The sequence below is a fragment of the Corapipo altera genome, unplaced genomic scaffold (genome assembly GCF_003945725.1).
Source record: "Corapipo altera isolate COAL_440 unplaced genomic scaffold, ASM394572v1 2, whole genome shotgun sequence".
Classification (NCBI taxonomy): domain Eukaryota; kingdom Metazoa; phylum Chordata; class Aves; order Passeriformes; family Pipridae; genus Corapipo; species Corapipo altera.
The window spans coordinates 1575578-1597573 of NW_020884890.1; the positions used below are offsets into that span (position 1 = coordinate 1575578).

General features: G+C 41.7%; 1 protein-coding gene across 31 annotated transcripts in view; it reads right to left on the bottom strand.

The window, feature by feature from the left end:
* The window catches only part of DST (dystonin), a 306056-nt gene that overhangs the window by 260643 nt on the left and 23417 nt on the right, over positions 1 to 21996 (bottom strand). For 24 of the 31 annotated variants that reach the window (XM_027644871.1, XM_027644867.1, XM_027644868.1 and 21 more), the window contains exon 4: positions 11486 to 11693. In XM_027644871.1, the coding sequence (XP_027500672.1) occupies positions 11486 to 11693 (208 nt within the window). Of the gene's footprint in view, positions 1 to 9857; positions 10023 to 11485; positions 11694 to 11840; positions 12053 to 21996 lie in introns of those variants that run through there. The other 7 variants (XM_027644897.1, XM_027644896.1, XM_027644889.1 and 4 more) reach the window with 4 other exon arrangements.

The following is a 21996-nucleotide window of genomic DNA, read 5'->3' on the forward strand; positions in this document are numbered from 1 at the left end:
CATGTACCACCATTAAATGTTTTAGTACTATGGCACAAAAAGAACTTACAAGTATAAAGAAATTGTAGAAGCTAAATGAGATACAGAACTGAGAGCATTTTAGCCGAAATACAAAAAACCAAAATGAAAATACCAAAAATGTTAATTAGACTGCTTTTTGCATATTTGCTAGACTGAAAAAATCAAATTGCAAGCAGACTCCATTATTTCATATAGCATCTAAGCCATTTGTCAACACTAACTCCTAGTCATGGAGATAAATAGTGTGATAATCTGTTTATTTACTAGAAAGAAAAACAAACAAACAAACAAATCAACTTAAAATTATTTATCAGTCAAGTCATTAAACCATTACATGGAAAACACATCTTCAGAGTTTCAAATGCAGTTAAGATATAGAAAACATCTTGGAGCATTTCATAAGTAATTAACTTGGTCACCCACACCAGGGAGGCGCACTGCTTTCACTGGCAGTGCAAAACCACACCGACTCTCAGCCTGAACAGCAATACTCACACACCTTTGTGCAAGTCAGAGTACGGAAACCAACAGCAAAAGAAATACAGTCATTTCAGACTAAGTGACCGTGCTAGTATCGGTCCCCTTGGTGGTGTTCCCTCTCTTTGTACTTTCCCTGAGAGGCATTAAACTCTACACTTGAAATTCTCTCCCAGTAGGACACCAGCATGTCAGTACGCAACCTGACACTCAAGTCCCAGTCAGGCTTTATCCTGATTCTAGGAACTTAAGTTCACAGGAGGAACCAGCACACAGGCACATAGCCTAAGAAATCTCATTCCACACACATACAGTTTTTACATTTGATTAGGACAAGGAAAAGCTTAAAGATTTCTCTACAGCTTCAACTACAGTTCAGGGAGTGAAGCCCACACTGCTTTCTCGGACCAGAGCGAGTACTCCGGGGTGCTCTCTGTGCCAGTGGCAGGTAGGAGGAGAGTGGAATAAAGGTCTTCTCTTTCTCCACCATGGGAGGGAAAGACCAGCCTGATGAGGAAGTACAATTCACTCCTCTGCAAAGTTGGTACTGGAGAGTTCAAGTGTGTCCAACGAGAAGCCCCTCAATGCAAGTCCATCTTCTGTAAGCCCTTCATAGGTGCACACCCACAAGGGAACCAAGGGTAGAGTAACAGAATCACAGTGGGTCTTCCAGATGCTAGGAACAGAGTCTTTTTAAAAAGATAAAAGCTTCCCCCAACCTCCAATGAAGAAGTATGCCCCCCAAAAGGCAACTGACCAAAGATCAAAAGTGAGTAGGCTCAAAGTGTATTGGTTGAGGAAATGCAAAGAAAATATACAACATCCAGCACAAACTATACAAAGATCCATCAACATTTCAGTCATACTTCCAGATCTTCAACAGGCCATTCACAGTGTTGGCCACTGAAATGGCTACAAAAATCTAGGCACCAAATTCAAAGCACATTTAAAGCTTAGAATAAAATGATTCCCCATTTGCTATTTTTATTTAAACAAATCCTAACATTTTTTATTAAGTTGCAAATTATTGCAGAGACACACGATCTCAGAATTCTTTTAAAGAACTTAATTCTTTAAATTCTCTTGTGGTTCCCAAAGCAAAGAAATGCTTCACTATGACAGTTAAAATATCAAGGTATAATGTAAAAACAATATGTATTGTTTTTACAACACTAATGTAATCTTTATAAATTAGATTATAACTTAAATTATAACTGTTTTGATGCTGCTCAATCCTACTGTACATTCACTTTAAACAGCATGTTGGATGGCTGGACTCAGAGTAATCCAACGTCTAAAGGAAATGTATATCCCAGAGTGCAAAAATAAATGTACAATTTAAGTAGAAACATACAATGCTTACAAGAATCAGTGTGATTTCATTTAATACAATTTGCAACAGCAGAAAATGAGAATTTGGGTTGATATTCTCAGAGGTAGGCTAGATCTGGCCTCACAAGAAGTATATGGACTTCATTAACAAGGATTCTATTTTAAAATATTGAAACAGAACAATGCAAAAGTATCCTGTTGAACATGGGAAAATTACAAGGTAATTTCATCAAGGGACCTAATCAACTTTGGCTTTCTTCCTGTAGCTTGTGTGTGTCTGTTCTTCTCTCCTTTAAAGAGATACGGAGCCAAATGCTGCTTTAACTCTAGTGTAAACTGGAGACAGACAAAAATTTCCTGCAAAGAAGAAAAACAGAAACCTATCCCAAATGACAACAAATTTTTCTCAGCAACTGTTTTGTTAAAAACTGAATGAAGAGAGCAGAAGACACAAAGTCTGAGAAACAAGTCTGCTCAAAAATACAAAGGCAAATTCCTGTATGTTTGAAATATATGTTCTTTTTAATTCAGAAATCAACCTTCTTTCTAAAAATTACAATTAATTTTTCTCCAGAGAAGTTTTCATGTTTAAAACTTTCCAAAAACTGAATTTTAAATGCAGAATTAATCTGTAATACATGGTATTATGAAATGGCTTTCAGCATGATCTGAACAATGTATAGTCACTTGGGAGAGAATTTCCAAGGCACAAACAGTAGTGAAGCACCTAATTGCTGTTAGAAGTCACTGGGACTAGTAATCACATTGCTGTGTGTGCTTTTGAAAACATCCTAGTCTGAAAAGAGAACTACCTTAGCAACAATACCTCATTCCCCGAAGTTATACATAACTACACAGTAGTGGCTTCTCCAGACAAATGCTCTAGTCATTTCCTAATTTCTAGGATGTAACGTAAACCCTTTATCTCTAGATTAAAAATTTATCTAAAGACAAAGTAATTTAAGGTATTAAATATTTACAAACATCAATAGCTAAGTTCCTGACTCACAGTAAACTTAACAGAGGTTTTGTTTGAATAAAAAGCACTGCATTGCAAGTACTATTTATCTTTCAAAAAAGCTCTTTTGCTAAACCACTCAGGATGCTTTATTATTATCATTACTGCAAAATGTCTGTCCAAATGATCACACTCATTTTCTAATGCTGCTTCTACCATGCCTAAGAGACCTTGTCACATGAGGAACAGCCAGAGGGTAATCTGATCAGGCAGAAGCAAAGTCTACAGGCAGACTTTGACAGGATATTCATTTCAGTACCCAGCAAGAAACTTTCCAATGCTACTCTGTTCACCTATAGACTCAAATTGCCCAAAACATGCCTCTGAAAGCTGTAATAAAGGGTCACACTTTTACCCATTTTGTGAACTAAAACATACACACATCTCTCTAATCCCAGTATAGAAGAGCTCTACTAATTTTAGATCCACGTGGTGCAAAGTGTCATAGCTGTCAGATAGCTGGATACCTGAACCTCAGGCCAAACTAATTTGGTTTTCCAACATCAGTAAGCTATGATCCCCATTTAAGTGCTGATCTATATTTATATGCATTGCAGAACACGTCATTAAATCCTGTAATTTCACATTAACTATGAAACTGAACAATCAAGATATGTTTAAAAGCAAACAAAAAGTTAAAAAGGGACATGTGGCTATAATCAAGTTCATGATTTTGGCCTATGCCACTGGAAAGCCCATCAGAGGCCTAATCCTCCTTGTCTTACAGAAATAGTTACACTAATTGCATGACTGCAATGTACAGAATTTAACCCTCAACATATTTGCCTAGAAACTTCATCGTTTCATAGATTTACTGGCAGCTATTATCATCTTGTACAAAATCCAAAGAATTGATAGACTAACACTTGCCAGCAAAATGATGTACTCACCAGGTATCGTAAAATTAAAACTGGAAACATACTGACTTGCTTTTAATGCCGGTACAGACAAACAGGAACAACCTAAAGAAGGGCTGATTTCAGCCAGGAATATGCCTTATCAAAGGCTGAGCTATTACTTGAGCCCAAGTCTTGGGAAGAGGCTTGCATGAGTGGGTTTCCAAAGCCAGTCTTTCCCCACAAAAGCACCAGAGTCTGCCTACACAGATCGACTTGTAAGATCTGGCTATTAACATGCCCTTCAGGATTTGACCAGTGGACTGAAGTGTCTTTGTAAGCATTGTTTCACCTGTTTGAAAGCTGGGTTGACTGGAAGCATTCAGTACATGAATATTTTCACCCACTACAGAAAATCAAGGCTTTGTTAAATTAAACAGCTTTAATGATGTTTTACAGGAAACATTTCAGGCATGCAGCAATAAGCTGCATTCATATTTGACCTTTACAAAACTTTATTCTTTTAACGCTGAACTTATAAAATACTTGCACTTAAAAGCATGTGAATAGGCCCATTTTTATTTTACGCACTTAATTTCAAGTACATGTTGAAATGGTGGAATAAATTCCTCAAATCAGGCATGTTCTAAATAGTGTAGAGGGGAAAAAATAACGCATAATCTGGTTTTCAAGCACAGTATCACTAGAAATAACCCAGCTAGATCACAGCTCACAATTGCAAACACCTCAACCAAAAATATAAACTAAGCCAAAACAAACTTTTTAACACAGTAATGACTGAAGATTATTTTCCTTTCCCCCCCCCCCTCAGTTTTCACTCTACAAAAAGAATGATGAAATATTCCTTTGAGCTCTATTTAAAGATGTTGCTGACTCAGTGGGAATTGGGAAGTACCAGAAAAGCAACGAAGCAGACCTTTCATCTCTGCCCCAATTCACCTACCAAAGATATTTGAACTGATAGCCAAATTCTGTCTGTCTTAGTCAACCCAACAGGTATCTGTTAAAATCATGGAGAAGCAACTGTAGTTTATATATAACTCAGCTTCAGAAACTGCTGCCCATATCTTGAGGCCTTTACACAGACAAATCTCACTGAATTGGCCAGCATTCAAGTTCTTGTTATTTTACTCCAAGGCCTCTTCAACTTCGCTCAAGTGAAGAGCTCATACAAGTCAAATCAGCAAGATCTGGTTCTTATTTAGGATGAAACACACCCAACAAGATATCCCATCTTCAAGCACTTTGAAAGTTAAAACTTTCTGCTTAAATAAAGAGGATGTTGAAGCAGAGTAAGACTGCAGGTTTTATATTTTTATGTAGCCTAAGTTGTCCATTAATTTTGGTTGACTTCAGGCAGCACAAGAGCTATTATGTTTCCATCTCTAATTGAAGACATTTTCTGTTGGCTAAAATCCTTTCTTCCCAGGAGGCTAACTTGCTGTAGGAAATGTACTAGGAACATGGGAAACAGTGTCTCGTTGTTGAAGATTTGCATGGTGGTAAAGAAAGGATTAGGTGACATGCAGCTGGATAATCCATACATGCCCTCCACTAATCAGCAAAAAGGGCTTTCCCATTTGAAAAAAAAAAAAGTGATCAGTTCCAAGGCTAGTTACTACCAGCACCTTAAAGAAGTCAGAGAACACCATCCACAGTGGAAATTCCTTGCAAAACTAACACATATCTGGCATCAGGTTTTGTTATGCCAAAGCACCTAATCAATCAGGATTTCCTTCTATGTTAAAAATCAGAAGCCCTGAAGCAGGAGATCCAAGTAGTTCACAGCTGAGAGCCCAAAGAGCAAGATTTCTGATGACTGAAAATTCAGGTCACTAACTTCAAAGCATAAATGAGGAAATTTAGAAATTCACAGATTCTGAACCCAGGAGCACCTGTCAGGGCCCCTTCTGTCTTTTGCTCTAGGAAGCCACCTCTGAAGAAGAATATCTCTGGACCAAGTCTGATACCGAACACATGTAAGACCCTCCAAATTCCTAAAATACAGCAGCAGTTCATTTTTAGATGTACAAAAACCATTCTGTGTGAATGCTCCCTTCCTGAATTCAGCTCAAAGGAGCTGCATGACAGGCATCTATTGTTTTTGATCTTAATTCAAAAACTGTACCCAAACAATGCCAGAACAGCTTTACTTGACACTACCATCAATCAATCATTAGAAAAAACTACATTGCTTCTGAACCCTACACAGGCAATAAAATGCATCAGATGACCCGCTAGCTCTCTTCCATCTCCAGCGTCATTGTTCTCAGAATACAGAACCAGAGCTGTTTGCTGTCTTCAGCTGAATGTGTAGTATTACAGATCTTTTTAAAGCAAGAGAGCAATGCCAATAGTGAAACACAATGTACTGAAGTTTAAACAACCCAACCCAAGTTTTGCTATCCCTAGTCCCAGACTTGCCCCTCCTTCCTACAGAGACAGGGGCTATGCAGTGAGCCCAAAGTACCCAAAGGAAGCCCTCATCAGGCACCTGAACCAAACAAAATATTCATGTGATACCTTTCCTAGCATTAACAACAATTTAGTGATGTCCCTGAAACGCAAGGCTGTGTTTTTCATGGGCGGTCACGTTAAGCTTAATTTCCTAACAGATCTGTTTCCTCTGGATGTAGATATACAAATCTACAGCCTTAAAAGGTCTGCATGGCCAGATAACCCTGTATATTTTAAACTTTTAGAGCTTACATGATTGGAAGAACATTACTGAATAACTGTAATTTATTCAACATTTAACTCAATGAATGAGCTCTTTTTCAGATACCACAAGCGCGCGGTCATTAACAGATATGCCCATATCAATAAGGATGTCAAGGGAGACAACTTAGTTACCTAATTGTTCAAAATGTTGCAGCAAAAAGAAGATTGTTGCAATTGCTATTCAAATAAATGTTTACTACCTCAACTGAAAAATATATTAAGAAGTTTTATTGAAATTAACTAACCATTTCAGAGGGATGATATATAGAAGTTCATTGCCAGTGTATTACTTCAGATTTATAGCAGAGGAAATCTAATAAAAATACTGAATTTACAACTTAAAATGGTGATCTTCAAATATTTAATGTTTAAATAATGATGGTATGGAACAATGCATAATTATGCCATTAGATAGAGGTGGCATTTAATGTTTTAACAATTACATGTACATGAAATACTATTGGACATTTTCTTACTTATCAAGAAGGTTGCGGGCTAACAATTTTATTAATTTTGTTCCCAGGCAATGGTGAGAGAGTTATTCTTGCTGCTTTGTAAGTTAAGTTCTTTACAATCTCCTAGAGTCAAATATAGTTTGAGACAAAGTCGAACCTTTAGTTATAATAACAAATATTTGTACAATTTCTCATCTACCTATTCAGTCACAAACAAGATGTATAGTTTATCTGAAGCATTTTACATATTTCACTAGATGTTTTATTGCCACTCTCACATAAAGGCTTTGGCTTTGAATGCTTCAAGATGCTCCCAATAAAGAAGCTTTTTTTTTCCCCCCTGAATAAGCAGCTTGATTCAACAGAATTTCTAAATCATCTGAGATAACACGACTTCTTTTCTCCACCAAAATGCTTCATACTGTCAAATATTTACTACATGAATCAATGAAAAATAAATAAAACATTGACAACCAGCAACTGAGTGGACCAAGAATCAGAAAATAACACTCTCTTCTCCCATAGCAAACAGCACTTCTGTGCTATCTCAGATTTAGCAAACAGTTGCCTAATTATTTACTGTCATACGATCAGCAGACTGAATTTCGAGACACACAAATATCCTGCTTTTCAACTGTTAAAGCAACAAGGTACTTGGCATTGCAAGGTCTTCAAGATTGCAGCCTACTTTGGCTGCAGAAAAGGATGAAAAGTAAAATTTTCCCTTTTCTACATTTGAAAAGGGCAGCTTTTATCTTCCTAAACCAACATCTTAATGATGCAGCATCACACAATCCCAAGACTTCCAAGACAGGCAATGAATTTTGTACAGCTGACTCTGCTAGTTACAGTACTCAACAGCTGGGACATAGATAATCTGGCACCCTGATAATACCCTAAATGAGTAGGAGAGTGTTCTGCAGACTGTAACAAGGAAAAAAAAGAAAAAGAAAAAAGAACTATCAGCATTAAAATTATACATTGGAGCTCGTCTTATAAAGTCAACATGATTTGCATTCAATTAAAAAAGTTACTAAAAGAGGTGTTTACAAAAATGAGAAATTCAGAGAAACGGCACTCCCTCTTCAAAGCCTGTATTGTAGCAATTCTTTTCTGATTAGATCAGCTCCCATAGCAAGTCATCAGAACAACAATTGCTGTAGTGAAGTCATACTACTGGGACTCGAATGGGAAATCATGACTGGCTTGGAAACACATTTTAAAAAATAATGTGTTTTCCAGGTTTCCAATATATCTTAATTAAAACAAGTCCAAATCTTTACCTCTGCTCCAAATGGCTGAATAAAGTATACCTTGAATAGCAAAACACAGCACACCAGTATGCCAAATATGACACGGAAAACTAAGACAACAGAAACTAGATCCTTCCAAATAATTTCAGGATTTGGCTGTCACTGAAAATACCGTGTGAATGGACTCAATATTACCACCATAACATTATATACTCAAATACTTTCAGAATGTGCTTATTTTTTATAGATATGTAAATTAGTTTTTGGAGTTTAACTAAAATCCTTTTGTTCCCCAACACTGAAAACTAAATCTTTCAGCCCTTTTCCTGATAAAGGTCCCCTTGAAATAGGGGAAATGAGGTTTAATCTCTTTCCCAGGTTTTAAAGCAAGAAATCAAAGGTAATCCAAAGTATAATAGCAGTGCTTTGGGTTAGAACCAGAACAGAAAAACAAGTTTTCTCAGTGCTTATTTACAAAGTATACAGTCCATTAGATCTAAAATTCTGCAAAAATCAGTTCAGCTACATATAAACTGATGACCTAAGAAATAGGGGAGAATGGAATGAAAATGTGCTTTTGAAGATGAGGGTAATCAACAAACGGTAATTATTTGTCTCAACTAAAATGTCCTAATGCATTTCAGTACAGAAACAGTGCACATGCTCCATAACTGCATTGACACAACGGGCAACAGACACAAAGGAGTCATTAGTCAATACTGTTAATGACACATGAAATTGCAAGTGACATCGGTATAAAGTAAACTCGGATCTGGCAAGTTCTCACAGTCAAAATAACCATGTGTAAAGGGTTTATTTTTCAAAATATTACCACTAGCAACCTGGAATAAGTAAAATCAGTTATCAGGATCTTCAAATCAAGCTGTCTTAAACTATGCCACTCCCATTCCCATCGGTGGAAATCATTTAACAAAAATCTTCAGAACTGACTGGAAACATACAGCTGAAAAAAAATCAGATACGAAATCTAACCTACCTCATTCTCTAACATTACAATAGGACTCAGCACTGCAAATATCAGCATATGCTGTGACATGCTGTAAAGACTATTTCAGGGATGAAGATTCGGTCTAAACAGTTAACTCCATCCCTTTCGCACTTGAATTAAAATCAGTCCTGTAACACTTTTGATAAGCTTTTTCAGATTTAGTACTAGCAAATGTATTGAAAAACAGCAATGAATCATCCAAACCACTCCTTCTGTTCTGATGTATTTAATAAATCAATGTAATTTGCATTTCTAGCAAGATGAATTTAGCTATGTGTATCATTGTTACAATAAACGTGGTTTTATCCTTATTTTTCTATATCTGATGAGAAAACTCAGGTGCTACAGGAACTAAGCTCATTCTTTGCCCGACTACCAAAAAAAAAAAAAAAGTAAATAAATAAAAAGGTAAAAATAAACCGAAGCTTTAAATACGAATGCGCATCGAGACATAAACCACTGTGCCCGCACTGCACTTGAAAAACAGACTTTTAAACACACGAGAGAGCGTGTCACCGACTGGTGAGGTGACACGGTATTTCAATTTATCGCAGAAGCCGCCCACGTCCGCCGCCTCCAGATCCACCCAACTCGGGGCCACCAATGTCCCCACCTGGCCGCCAGCGCCAGAGGCTCCTGGGTCCGCAGCCGCCACACCCGGCGGGGCGAGCTGCCACTCAGGCGGCTGCGGTGGCACAAGGAGCGCTGCCCTACCTTTGTATCTCTCCAAGACATCTTCATAGGCTTGCAGGTACTCTTGCTCCTCGGCGTAGAAATACGCGCCGGGGGAGAGGTAGCCAGCCATGGCCGGCAGCTAGCCTAGCCTAGGCTCGCCTAGCCTAGCTTAGCTTAGCTTAGTTTAGCTTAGCTTAGCCTAGCCCTGCCCTGCCTTGCCCTGCCGCCCGCCCGAGCGGCTCCGGACGGCCGGGTAGCCCCAGGGACGGCACAAGAAAAACCCCGGCAGCAGCGAGAGGGAGGCGGGTGGGGGGCGGCGCTGCCAGCCCGGCCGAGGAAACGCCCCCCGGCCGCTCGTGTTTCGGTGGCCGCCCCTCTGCGCTCCGAGAGGCGGCCCCAGCCGCAGAGCTCGGCTCCAGCCCCATCGCCGAGGCACCGCCTTCGAAGCCGGCGAGCTCTCACCACCTCCCACCACCCCCCGTGCTTTTGCCCCGGCCTCCTACGGGATGAGAAGGGCGGCGGCCGCCGAGGCAGGAACGCGGCGCCCGCGGCACTGACGGGGTTGGCGGGGACACTGTCACCCTGCGGCGCTGGCGCTGAGAGGCCGCAGCGCGACGGACACCGCCGGGGACTCGCGGGCAGGGACCGAGCAGGAACCCCAGCGCCCGCAACCAGGCGGGGCGGGAGCCCCCGCTATACCGGCGGAGGCGGGGGACCGGCCCCGCCGCAGGTGTCACCGCCGCTCGCCCGCCCCCGGCCGCGCCCCCACCGCCCCCTGGCCCTGACCCCGCCCCGGAGCGGTCCCTGCTGCCCTAGCCCCGGCCCTCGGGTCCCCCGCCCTGCGCACCCTGCCCGCTGGGCTGGGCTGGACCGGCTCCGCAGCTTCCCCCCCGCCCCCACTCGCGGCTGCATCCTGCGGCTCGGGGGAGCTCGGCTCCGCAGCGCGCCCGCTGCCCCCTCCAACAGCGCCGCTAAGATGGATTACCCTGGGAAATGGTGTCCCGAGAAGGGACCTACCGAGGCGCACACAAAAGGGGGGTGGCTGGGGGGAACAACAAGGGTGTTACCGGGGAGCACCGGAGCCAGCTGCATCTTTCTGGGATTCATTTACAGGCATTTTCCAGCTCTCGCCGGGGAGAAGCGGACCTCCGCCCTATTTTCGACAACATTTGTCGCTGGTCCGCGGCCCAGCGCCCGCCGGCGTCTCCGGCACACCCGGCGCTCCATCCCGGTCCCGGCCTCCCCGGGGCGCAGCCCCGGCCCCGAGCGGACAAAGACCGGCTCCTGGTCCCCCGCCCGCGCGGAGCATCATCGGCCGCCGCCGCCGCGGCCTCTCCGCCCTGCGGGCAGTCCAGCGCCGCTTCCCCCCTGGGCGGGCGACCCAGTGCTCCCTCGGCCTTGCGGGCCGGAGGAAGCACCGGCACTGGCTGAGCCGACCCCCGCCGCGGCTGCAGCCCCCGGCCACTGATGTGTTTTCACATGAAAGTTTAACAGGCGCACCTGCGCGCGTTTCGCCTCTCCTTCCACACGCATCAGTTCACCCAGCCGGAAAACGCGGCCAAAGAGCTTAGTCACCGCCTGGCGGGGCTGCGCTCTGAAAGGGAAGGGACGAGGGTCCCTCTACCCCCCGGCCGCCCCCTGCCCTGCCGTTCCCGGCCGCGCCTTACCGGCGATGCGCAGCACGGCCCGCTCGGCGGGGTCCAGCACGGAGCCGCCTTGGATCTTCCGCTTGGACCGCTCATGTTTGGGCAGGTTCCAGGGCAGCGTGTCCCCCGGCGCCGGCGACACCGTCCCCGACCTCTGGCTGAAGTCCTCCTCATCGGAGAAATCGGCGGAGGACGACATGGAGCATCGGTAGGACGCGTTGCCGGAGCTCTGCACGGGGAGACAGACAGACAGACAGGGTGCGTGGGGAGCGGCTCGGGACCGGGGCCTCAGGTGGCATCGCCGAATACCCGCCCCGCGTGGCGTGGAAAACCATCTCATGGGAAAAGGAGGATAGGAGAGAGGGACGCCGCTCACCATTGCCGTGAATTTAGGGGGGAAGAGGGGTGCGTGTGCGGAGTGCCGAGGGAGATCCTCCAAAAAATATCCGGTCTTTAGCAGGTGTGCATTTGGAGGGATGTCTGGGGAGAGCCGTGGCCTGCGGCTGGGCAACCAGCTCGCAAATGAGCCTCCCACTTCCCCAACAATAAACCCAGCAGCAACAACAGCCGAAAAAAAACCCAACAACCTTCCCGGCTACAGATCGATGGCGTTTGGCTCCCCCGCCAGGACAAGGGGAAGATTTGCCATCCCCGAGTTGCTGGTGAAATCGTTGATGTAAATCCGCCCCCGGGGCAGCCCCACGCCGGGCTCTTTGTTACCGGCCCGGGCCCCGCAGGGCCCCTTCTGCCCCGCGTAAGCGGGGGCAGCCCGGCGCGGCTGGACAGCGGGGACAGGGGCAGAGAGAGAAGGAAGGAAGGGATACGATTTCTCAGAGCAGCCCCTTTGGGTAGCAGGGCACCCATGGACGGCCTTCAGTTACACTTTGCGAAGGCGGCTTCGGCAAACAAACGACTGATCTCGCCATGTAGATTGTATCCACCTTCAGGCTTCCCAGCTACCCATAAAAAGAGTTCTTCCAGAAGCGTAAATAAACACTGATGCAGCGCAGGGAGAGGGCTGTTGCCATTTCTGGCTTCCCTGTTTAGAGTGAAGTGGGAAACAGAGATGTCTGAGATACAACATTTCAGCACCATGTTGAAATTTAGAGTACATTATTATACACAGGTTATCAGGACACAATGGAGGGCAAGGTGCTATTTCTCTTCCACTGCATTTTCTGATTGGAGAGACTTGTGATTTCTACAGGGCATTTGACAAGAAAACTACAGATTTTATTTGTGATTCTTGCGGGATCTACTGTGATAGTCTTTCAAAAGTGCAACCTGGTGCTCGTCCAGTTATGGTGTTCATTTTTAGGTGTATGCTCTTCTCAACTTGGAGAGGTGTAGTAAAATCATAGAATCAGAAAATAGTTTGAGTTGGAAAGGACATTTAAAAACTAATTACAACCTCCCTGCCATAGGCAGGGACACCTTCCACTAGACCAAGTTGTTCAAAGCCCCATCCAACCTCGCCTTGAACACTTCCATAGCTTTTCTGGGCAACCTGTTCCAGTGCCTCACTGACTTCATAGTGAAGAATTACTTCCTTATATCTAACCTGAATCTACCCATTTCCATTTTAAAGCCAGCATATTTTGTTATGCAGAGACAGCCTCATTCAGCCATTCTAAATTCCAGATTTTTTAGATACTAAGGCAGCTAATATTTTAGGCTTGTCCTGTAGTCTTTTTTTTTTATTATTATTATTTAGGGGCTTAAATGGTACATTTATGTACAGAAGAAATTTGTATGGTGACTGAGATCTGATAAAACTTATTGTTGCTGTCTGAACCTTTTTACTGTCAGTTATCATAGGGATTATTTTACCCATTTTAAAACTCAGAACCTGCATAATCCAGAGGAATAACATGATGCAGTCTTTGCCATGCATAGAGGTGCCAATAATATACAGTTAAATAATCTGCTATAATAAGAGGGTATCTCTTATTAGTAGTTTTCCCTCCTTCACTTCTATCCCAATCCTCTTTTCTCCTTCTGCAATACTTCCTGGTGAAGTTCTAAAGGGGAGAGTTGAGAGGAAGGGAATGAATACCAAAAACACAGTTAACTGAATTCTTGTTCACTGTACTGTGATGTGGAGAGAGCAAGAGGTAACTTCAGAAAAACAGAAACATGAGATGTCTGATACCAGCTCTGATTGCCTTCATAATTAGTTTTACTGCAGAGACTATTTTTCTGTCAGTTTGTATAAGTTAAAACTGTAGGATCTCATAAAGCGTGACAGTCACATACAGGTGTCTTCCTGATGGGAGCTAGAAGTGTTTAGCTTGCTGCAAGGTATAAAGGGCACTTTGCTGTACCACGTGTGGCTACCAGGGCTCCTGATGTGCTTAGTCAGAGATTAGGTTCCTTGTGGCCTGTCCTTAGCTCCAGATTTTGCCCTAGAAAAGAAAGTGTTGTCTTTAATCCCAGCTCTAAACATCCTGCTTCAGGCCTGCACCTTCTTTTGGCTGCTCAGCAACCCTCTATATCTTTGGATCACAGAGACCCATGGAGATTTAGCCTTTCAACTTCTTCACCTTCTTAATTTCTAGCTTATAATATGAGAATTAAAAAGAGCCCAGACAAGGTGTTGTGAGGATGCTACAGCAATAGTTTGTTAGTATTTATGTAGCAGCTTGGAATATGCAAGGACAAAGTACAATAGCAGTTGTTATTGAAGCTTTTGGAAAAGATCTTTCAACTCACAGATTTATCTTTGAAAGTAAGCTATAAATTTTATCCAGTAGGATTTCCTTTTCTCAAAAGAGGCCTTCATAGCCCATTCTTATTTTTAATAACACCTCCTTATACCCTTAGAAACCAAAAGCACTGTTGAGTGGTCGTTCCATATGCACCATCGCTCTATTGAGATGTCAGTTTTAGGGAAAGGAAGTCCATCCTTCTGGTCAGCTTTGCTCCAATACTGGAAGATAAACTGTGTGAGAAAACCCCACTCACACAGTTATGAGCATTCAAACTGAAGAGGCAATGGTAGAGCAGTCTTTGGCATCTATGTGTATTACAACTAGCTTTTAAGTTGTCCTACCTTACTTAATGCATGAATTAACAAAATTAATGAATAAAACCCACTTTAGCTTCTAACTCTTCAAGAATCATTTTGTTTCATTTTCAGAACAAAGTAGGAAGCTCAGAAAGGAGTTCTTCATAAGAGCAGAATCTAGCAAACTCACATCTAAGAAATGTTAACTTCTAACTTAATTACAGTTTACTTTCTTATTCAGTGTGGAGATACCTCTGAGTGATGTGTACACAGAGCTATTGAGCATGTAAGTGTTTTTAAAAATCTCGACTTTGCTATTCCAAAGATGTTTATAACGAACTGAGCAACTTTGCTTGAGTAAATTAACAGCTTTGTTAAGAAGTTTGTAGTTGCTCCCCTTTTGTTGTTCACAACATGTGTACCACTCATCCCACTGGACTGTTTGTTTCTAGCAAATATATTTTCCATGATATAGCTGTAAGTCCCAAATAAGGATTCAATTATTATAGCAAAAAATTAAGCAGTTTAAAAACAGGAAATGAAGCAGAACATCTGTTCTGAAAAGGGTCCCTGGCCAATTAGGACAGCATGTGGAAAAAAACATGGTTATATTCGGTTAAAATCAAAATATGTAAGGCACTTCTGTTATTTCTCCATAAAGCATATTGCTGTATGCAAGTGAAAAATGTAACTGTTAATAACACAAATAATTTTGGGGGGCTATGTGAGTCAAGTGTCTTTTATATCTGCTAAAATATTGATCCCCCTTACTTAGCCTACTCTGGGACTTAGCAAGGGTCAGGGCTTGACCATTCTTAGCTTCAAGGCCCGTAAGGTCACAGCCCAGATGCTCTAACTGCTTATTCTACACCTCCGATTATGCATTCTTCCTGCTCATTAGCCTGGGGGCCTCTCGGCAGCCTCTCTGGCTGATGCGCAGGAGCGGCTGCCTTTGCAGTGCGGGTGTGCATCCGGCAGCCGGGCCGCGGGAGCCCCGTGGTCCCACAGGAGCACCCCTAAGCGGAGTTCTGGCAGCATCCAAAGCCCGGGATTGCACGTGATGCACCGTTCGCTGCCGGTGCCGCAGGGGGGTGCACAGCGCACACGGAGTCCCCACCGCCGCGTCCCGGGAGGCAGAGGGCTCCACGGAAGCGACATGCAGAGCCAAACCCCCTTCTGCCAGAGCCTGCTGGCTTCTCTGTAATCAGGTGATTTGCAGCAGCCGCCTGAGAGTCAGCCTTGCTGCTGTAGTTTCCAGTAAAGGGGATGATTTCAAAGAAATATTTAGCATACTTCTTGTAAGAGGGATTTGGCCAAGTACCAAGGCATGCTTTCCCTTGAGGAGGGAAAGGAGTGCTGTTTGTCACAGGTAAGGTGCTGTGGAAGATCAGGTGGAAGCTAGCTGGAAGATCGTGTAGCTGGAAAATGGTATATAGTAATGCACACCACCATAGATCAGGTAAGCCACCTGTGAATAGGACCTGATGGGGTCAAGAACACTGGTGGCCAGTGCACTGTCATTCCTCAGGGCAGAAGCATTAGCCGAGGTCAGATTTTAAATTCAGTCAGGCAACCCAGCTGGGAAAAGCTGCTGCGAGGCTGATACCAAATTATCGTCGTATTGCAAAAATTCCCCAACCCTGTGACACATCGGATATTGTGCTGGCCAACTGAATTATAATCAAATAACTTGTACTTTCGCATTTTATCTCTAAGATGATTTTCCACTGCAGTGAATCCTTTCACACTGGCTTTTGGAAGCTATGGGAAGTACAGTTTAGTTATGAGTTATTTATATTTTATTTATACTACACTATCTCAAGAATTCCTGGAATACATTTTCTTTTCTATCATGTTCATTGTGGGAAAATGGATAAATATGAACAGAAATGAAGCAATAATGATTTTACTGAGTGTGCTTCAGCGAAATTCCTTCTAATTTAGAATAATCAATTGAAAGTAACAGGCTATTTTTGTCCTTTAACATCCCAGATTAAATGATATTAAAGTGGATCAACTTTTAAAGTAAAATAACTTTACAAATTTAAGACAAAATCTAGGGCAACTGAATGTTCCCATTAGTAAATCTTTACCACTTTAACCTGATTAGATGATAATGCACTGCAGAATACAAAACATCCAATGTATGTAATCAGGCTGTGCAACTGCATGTTGTCAGAAATTATCAAAATTCAAAACGACACAAATGACAGTACAAACAAGGGCAATGTAAAACCAACTATGATAAGCTTAAAAAAATTCACCAGTGGAGACACAGTCATATTAAATGAATATTTTTCTCTGCTTCTGTGCCAGTCGTTTAAGGGGACATACGTACTTATCAGGATATAAAAAAGTATTACAGATTTTCTGGGTTTGTATTTAATCTTATTTAACAATAAACAGAAAGCTGGAAGGCAAATACACAAAATCTGAAAGTCCTGAGCATCCGGGGTCTGACTCTACGTTAAACTGCCTTTGCAAACAGGTAGGCTTTTCAAACATCAAGACAACATCTACTTTCTTTGTAGAGAGAACTTACATTCTTTCTTTCTAAAGATAGGAGAAGGTGGAAATAAGCATTCAGTGTTTATTCTATCACATGCACTTTGAGCCCGTGCCTGTATTTATACAAAGAAATTCTGATGCTTTCATAGGCTTTCATAGGGATATTTTCTGAATGCTAAGTAGGTCATCCTCTACCACTCCCCCACTTTGAAAATAATCTTATGGATGCATCTTTCATGGAAGAAATACGTTATTTGAGAACATGAAATTCAAAGTGTATAAAAGGGCTACATCCATGTATGCGCTTGGGCGTTACAATACAGTTTTGTAACATCAAACTATGTTTACTGGATAACCACCTACTTACATATCTAAAAGTGATGTGATGCGAAACAGCTTTTGGTAGAACCAAGCAGTCAGAAAAACTTGGTCACTCAGCATGATGCAACATCATTCTTCAGGGACATAAGGCATCCCAAAACCTTCTTCTGAAAGTCCTCCTTAGTCATCCTTTCATAACAGCAGAGAGCACTAGTTTCTTTTGAACTCTAAGAAAAGTGAAGCGGCTGTTTGTCTTTTCCTTATTGTCATAAGAAGCTTGAAACCTAGGCTCAGACCCTCATCTCCCAGCAGCCATTCTGGAGATTATTCCACAACAACCTCCTGGTTGAGGAAGTGGTACATGTTTAACAAAAACGAAATTTAAGATTCTTAGATGTAGGATGAGAAAATAGGAAGAGTAGTGCTCCACATCAGAACACGCAATGCTCTCTCTGGGCAGATGAAAGTGCTGGGCTCTGATCCCTGCTGTAATGACTGCTTATACATTCTGTTTTAAGTAGTAATTGGATAAAATATTGAAGTAGTTCTTGGATGGGACATGTGCAATGGAAGCAACAGGAACCACTGCACAGCTCATGTATGAATTCTGCAGAAATACACCAAATTTCAAGTACTTATTGGTCTGAAGTGATACCATCTTCTATTAGCTAAAAAAAAGAAATTAGTGAATATTACACTACAAGTAGAGTTTCCGTTTCATTTACTTCATTTATTGATAATCTCTTTCAGGATCAGAAAGTTGATAGACACATTTGTAACTCCCTAGTAGCTGTGAGATTGAGCTGAGGGATTAGATGCTGTCAAGATAATCTCCACAGACCTCAGCAACTTTCACCAAGGAAGGTAGTCATCATAAGAGAAAAACAGAGCACTTAAAGTATGTTGCTGTGCAAGGAAAACCTGCTTGTTGTTTTTTCTTTTTTAAATGAATATGTTGAAAATCAAGGCATGCTTCATCCAGTGTATGAAGCAAACCTGTATGCAAGTGGGGCCAAATAACATTCAGCTTAATAACTGTACCAAAGCCATTAGTTCTTTAGAAAAGCTGCTTAGTAAAATTGTGCTAACAAAAAGGCAGATTCTTTTTGAATGTCACTTAAAAATTATTAATATCATCAACATGACAGCCATGATATGTTACATATTTGATCCATTCCTTTATTCCTCACCTATTTCCTCTACTTAGTTTTGCAATATGAATTGCAGGATTTCATCTTGAAATAGCTTACCTACATTATAGTAGCCAACAGAAAGGTACTAAAGGTTTTGCAGATGGGGAAATAATGTTTGGAGCTCTTGAGTATCTCAGAAGTTACAGCATAGGTAATAGGTATTTTAGTTCAGTTTTATGTTAAAACAATCAGCAAAATATAAGTGATTTTCCATTATAATTATCACTATCTTATTTCAAAATTAATGCTTCATATATTGATACCTAAAATGTCAGGATTTCATGGTCTCAAAATCATGAATCAGTTCTGTACAACAAATGCATAGACCTTAGATGACTGTTGAATGTAACTGTTACAAAATACTTTCCATTACATAAAAATAAATTTTGTATTAATTTTTAATTGCAGCTATCTTGCTGCAATTATTCCCTTGGTCTGCCAGACACAAAAGAGCATAACATGACCAAATAACTAAGATTTGAGGAAGGCACACAGAGTGTTATCTGCCTGTTATGCCTACAAGACCAACCAAGTAACAGAGGAAGAGTCTGGAATAAGAAATCATCTAGCTTCAAATCCTTTCCTCAGCCTCCTAAACTTCTCATTGTAGATTGTATTGTATTATATATTTATGTTTTACTAGCAAACCAAATTACTCTTGCTATAAAAGGTATATCAGAGTGTAATAACACTCTGGACAATAAAGAGCAAATTAAAGTTCTAAGTAGCTTTTGAATCTCTGATGGACACAGATTGTTTTCAAGAAAAATTAAAAAGAGGACATAGAAGAATTTTTTTTAATTACATTAAGAAAATCTAAACCAGTAGTACTGATATTCTGCTTTTAGTAACAACTGTTAACACTCCCCACTTATAAATTTTCCTCCTTATAGAATTAAACATTTTTTTACCCTTTTCAAACTGTTTCAATCCCATATTTTAAAACTAAATTTGAAGACTTGATCCAGGAATCAATTAACATTTAACTATTTGAAAATACATATTCTTATAATTACACACACACGCACGTGTTAAAATTAAATTATTAATTTAAGACTGTTTTATTTTATAAAATTCATTTTAAGTTGCCTTATCTTAAGCTTGGTTGAAAATATTCCCTGCCCAGGGTTGAATTTCCTTGAAATTTTTAGTAAAAGACTGTCTGAGAAGCCTGAGAGCAAGATTATGGAAATATCCAGTAGTTATTTGTAAACACTAAAAAATATCCCAGTGATATTTTTGAGAAGACTCTAGGCTTTGGGATGAATACTTCAAGCATGAATATGCTTTAAGCTAGACATAGGCCTTTTGCCATCTTTGTTAAAAATCTGTCTACATTTGTCAGAGTGATAAGTCTTTGAGATATAAATATCATCTGCCATTCCTGGCATCAGGGAGTATAAAGTAAAGCTTTTAAACTCTAGGTTTGATCTCACTACTCTGACAGGAAAGGTGCTCCAGAACCTACTGCTGTCTTGATTACAAGTGATCTTCCAGTTGCCACCTCAACCTTATTCCTGGTCTTTTGTGGGTTTTTTGCAACAACAGTGTTCATTTCCTTAAATAACCCTTTTTTCTTCCTCAATACATTTGTAGCCTGCATTGTACCTCCTCTCAGCTTTTTTGGTTTTGTTGAGCAAGTTAACTTCTTTTAACCTCTCCTTACCTATTAGTAGTCCTTCTTTGCAAAGTTAAATAGTTTGATTTAACTATTCCTAGCACTCAGGTAACTACCAAAGTCATTTTATCAGATTTATTTTTTTTAATAAGACCATGTTTGAATTTCTTGACTAAAATGTCTTCAGTGTATCATCTAAAATGCCTTCAGATTGGCAGTCGCTAAACAAAGGCTCTCCAGACTCCCAGGAGTCTTAGAGCTGCCAGACCAATACCCCAGCATCACAGAATGACCCAGCAAATTCATCTTCGTAGCTCTTACCTCCACACTCACAACACCTACCATCCCCACCAAGGAGCTGAACAGGATCCTTCCAGCTTGGAGATCCAGAGGCAAAACTAATCTTTGCATCTAATAGTTACTTGCCGCGGTTTCAGGTTGATGGCAGCACGGACAAGAGGCATGGAGAGCAGGGGAGGGCAGGCACCAGACCTGACAAGCAGGAGACTGTTTCTTTTATGCTCTCCGTGACTCGCTCGGCCGTGCTTAACCAGCAAGAGGAAGAAGCTGTATGATCTAAATGTAGAGAGGACAAACACCGGAACCGGCGTGCTGGAGGAAAGGGCTATAGAAATACACCGGGACTGACAGCCTGAGGGACAAACACAGAGATTGTCAGAGTCTGGGAGCTGCAGCTGAAGAGCATTCAAGAGAGCAGCAGACTCTGTGGATAAAGACTAGAGGAGAAATGGACTTGGAAGGTAACTGTTGGGAATAGTAACCACCAATTCTGGAGAGAGTGGATCAGGGGAGAGCTAAGGATCTGACACACTGGCAGGAAACTGCTATTGCCTCAGCAAAAGGCTCTGAACAAGGTATTTGATTAACAAGGAGGGGAGGAACTGTGTGTGAGAATGTGTCAGAGAACAGACAAGGACCGAGGAATGGAGTATGCAACCAGAGGCCACAGGAGACACAGAAATCAAAGAGATTGGTTGAACAAGTGCCTCAGAGCAATGAGAGGACTGACTAAGTGAGCGTGGGAAGGGCTGTGACATGGAGGAGTGAAACAAGAACTAAAAGTGAGAGCAGAAGGGCAGAGGTCAGCAGAGGAGTGAGGACTGGACAGTGAGGAAGGAGCTAGTGGTAGAGCAGAGGCAGGTCAGAAGAAGGCTGGAGGAGACATGGCAGAAGGAGCCACATTTGGAAAGAATGAGCACAGGAAAGCACATTCCCCCAAGAAGCGTGGTAGGAAACAAATTTCACCCCAATTCCAACCATTAGCAAACATCTGAGAGTTCCTCTAGAAAAAAAATACCTGTTCCACTGTGTTAGTGGTTCATATGGAGGAATACAAGTGTCATCAATCTCTCCCTGAAATCCAACAGCAGAATTTTCTGTGGTGTAGTTGAAGTGTCAAAACCTGCCTATAAGCTACACAACAGAGCTTTGTTTTTATGTTTTTAACAACATTAGGAAATTAAACACAAAGTTCCTGTTAAAATACTTTCCTTAAGGCTGCAAAGTTAAGCACTGAAATGTTACCAAATTCCATATTTAAGGTTCACCATGCAGCCTTAGTTCAACCTGCTTATTTTTAAGTCATGATGCAGTCATAATGACGTGATCGTATACTATTACATCCTCACTGTCTTTCTCTTATTCAGTGCAAATGATGGGTGATATTCACTCCATAGACAGTTATTCAGTGTTTTGCTTTGTGATCCTCAGTGCAATGGGCAGCCTCAGAATTTAACTTACTTCATGCTATTTAAATACTGGTGTGAAGAAGAAATTATTATTTCACAGACTGTTTTGTGCTGCTTATTACTACAGTAGTATCTGACTGCTTCACTACCATTGCACAGCATGCAAACTGAAACCA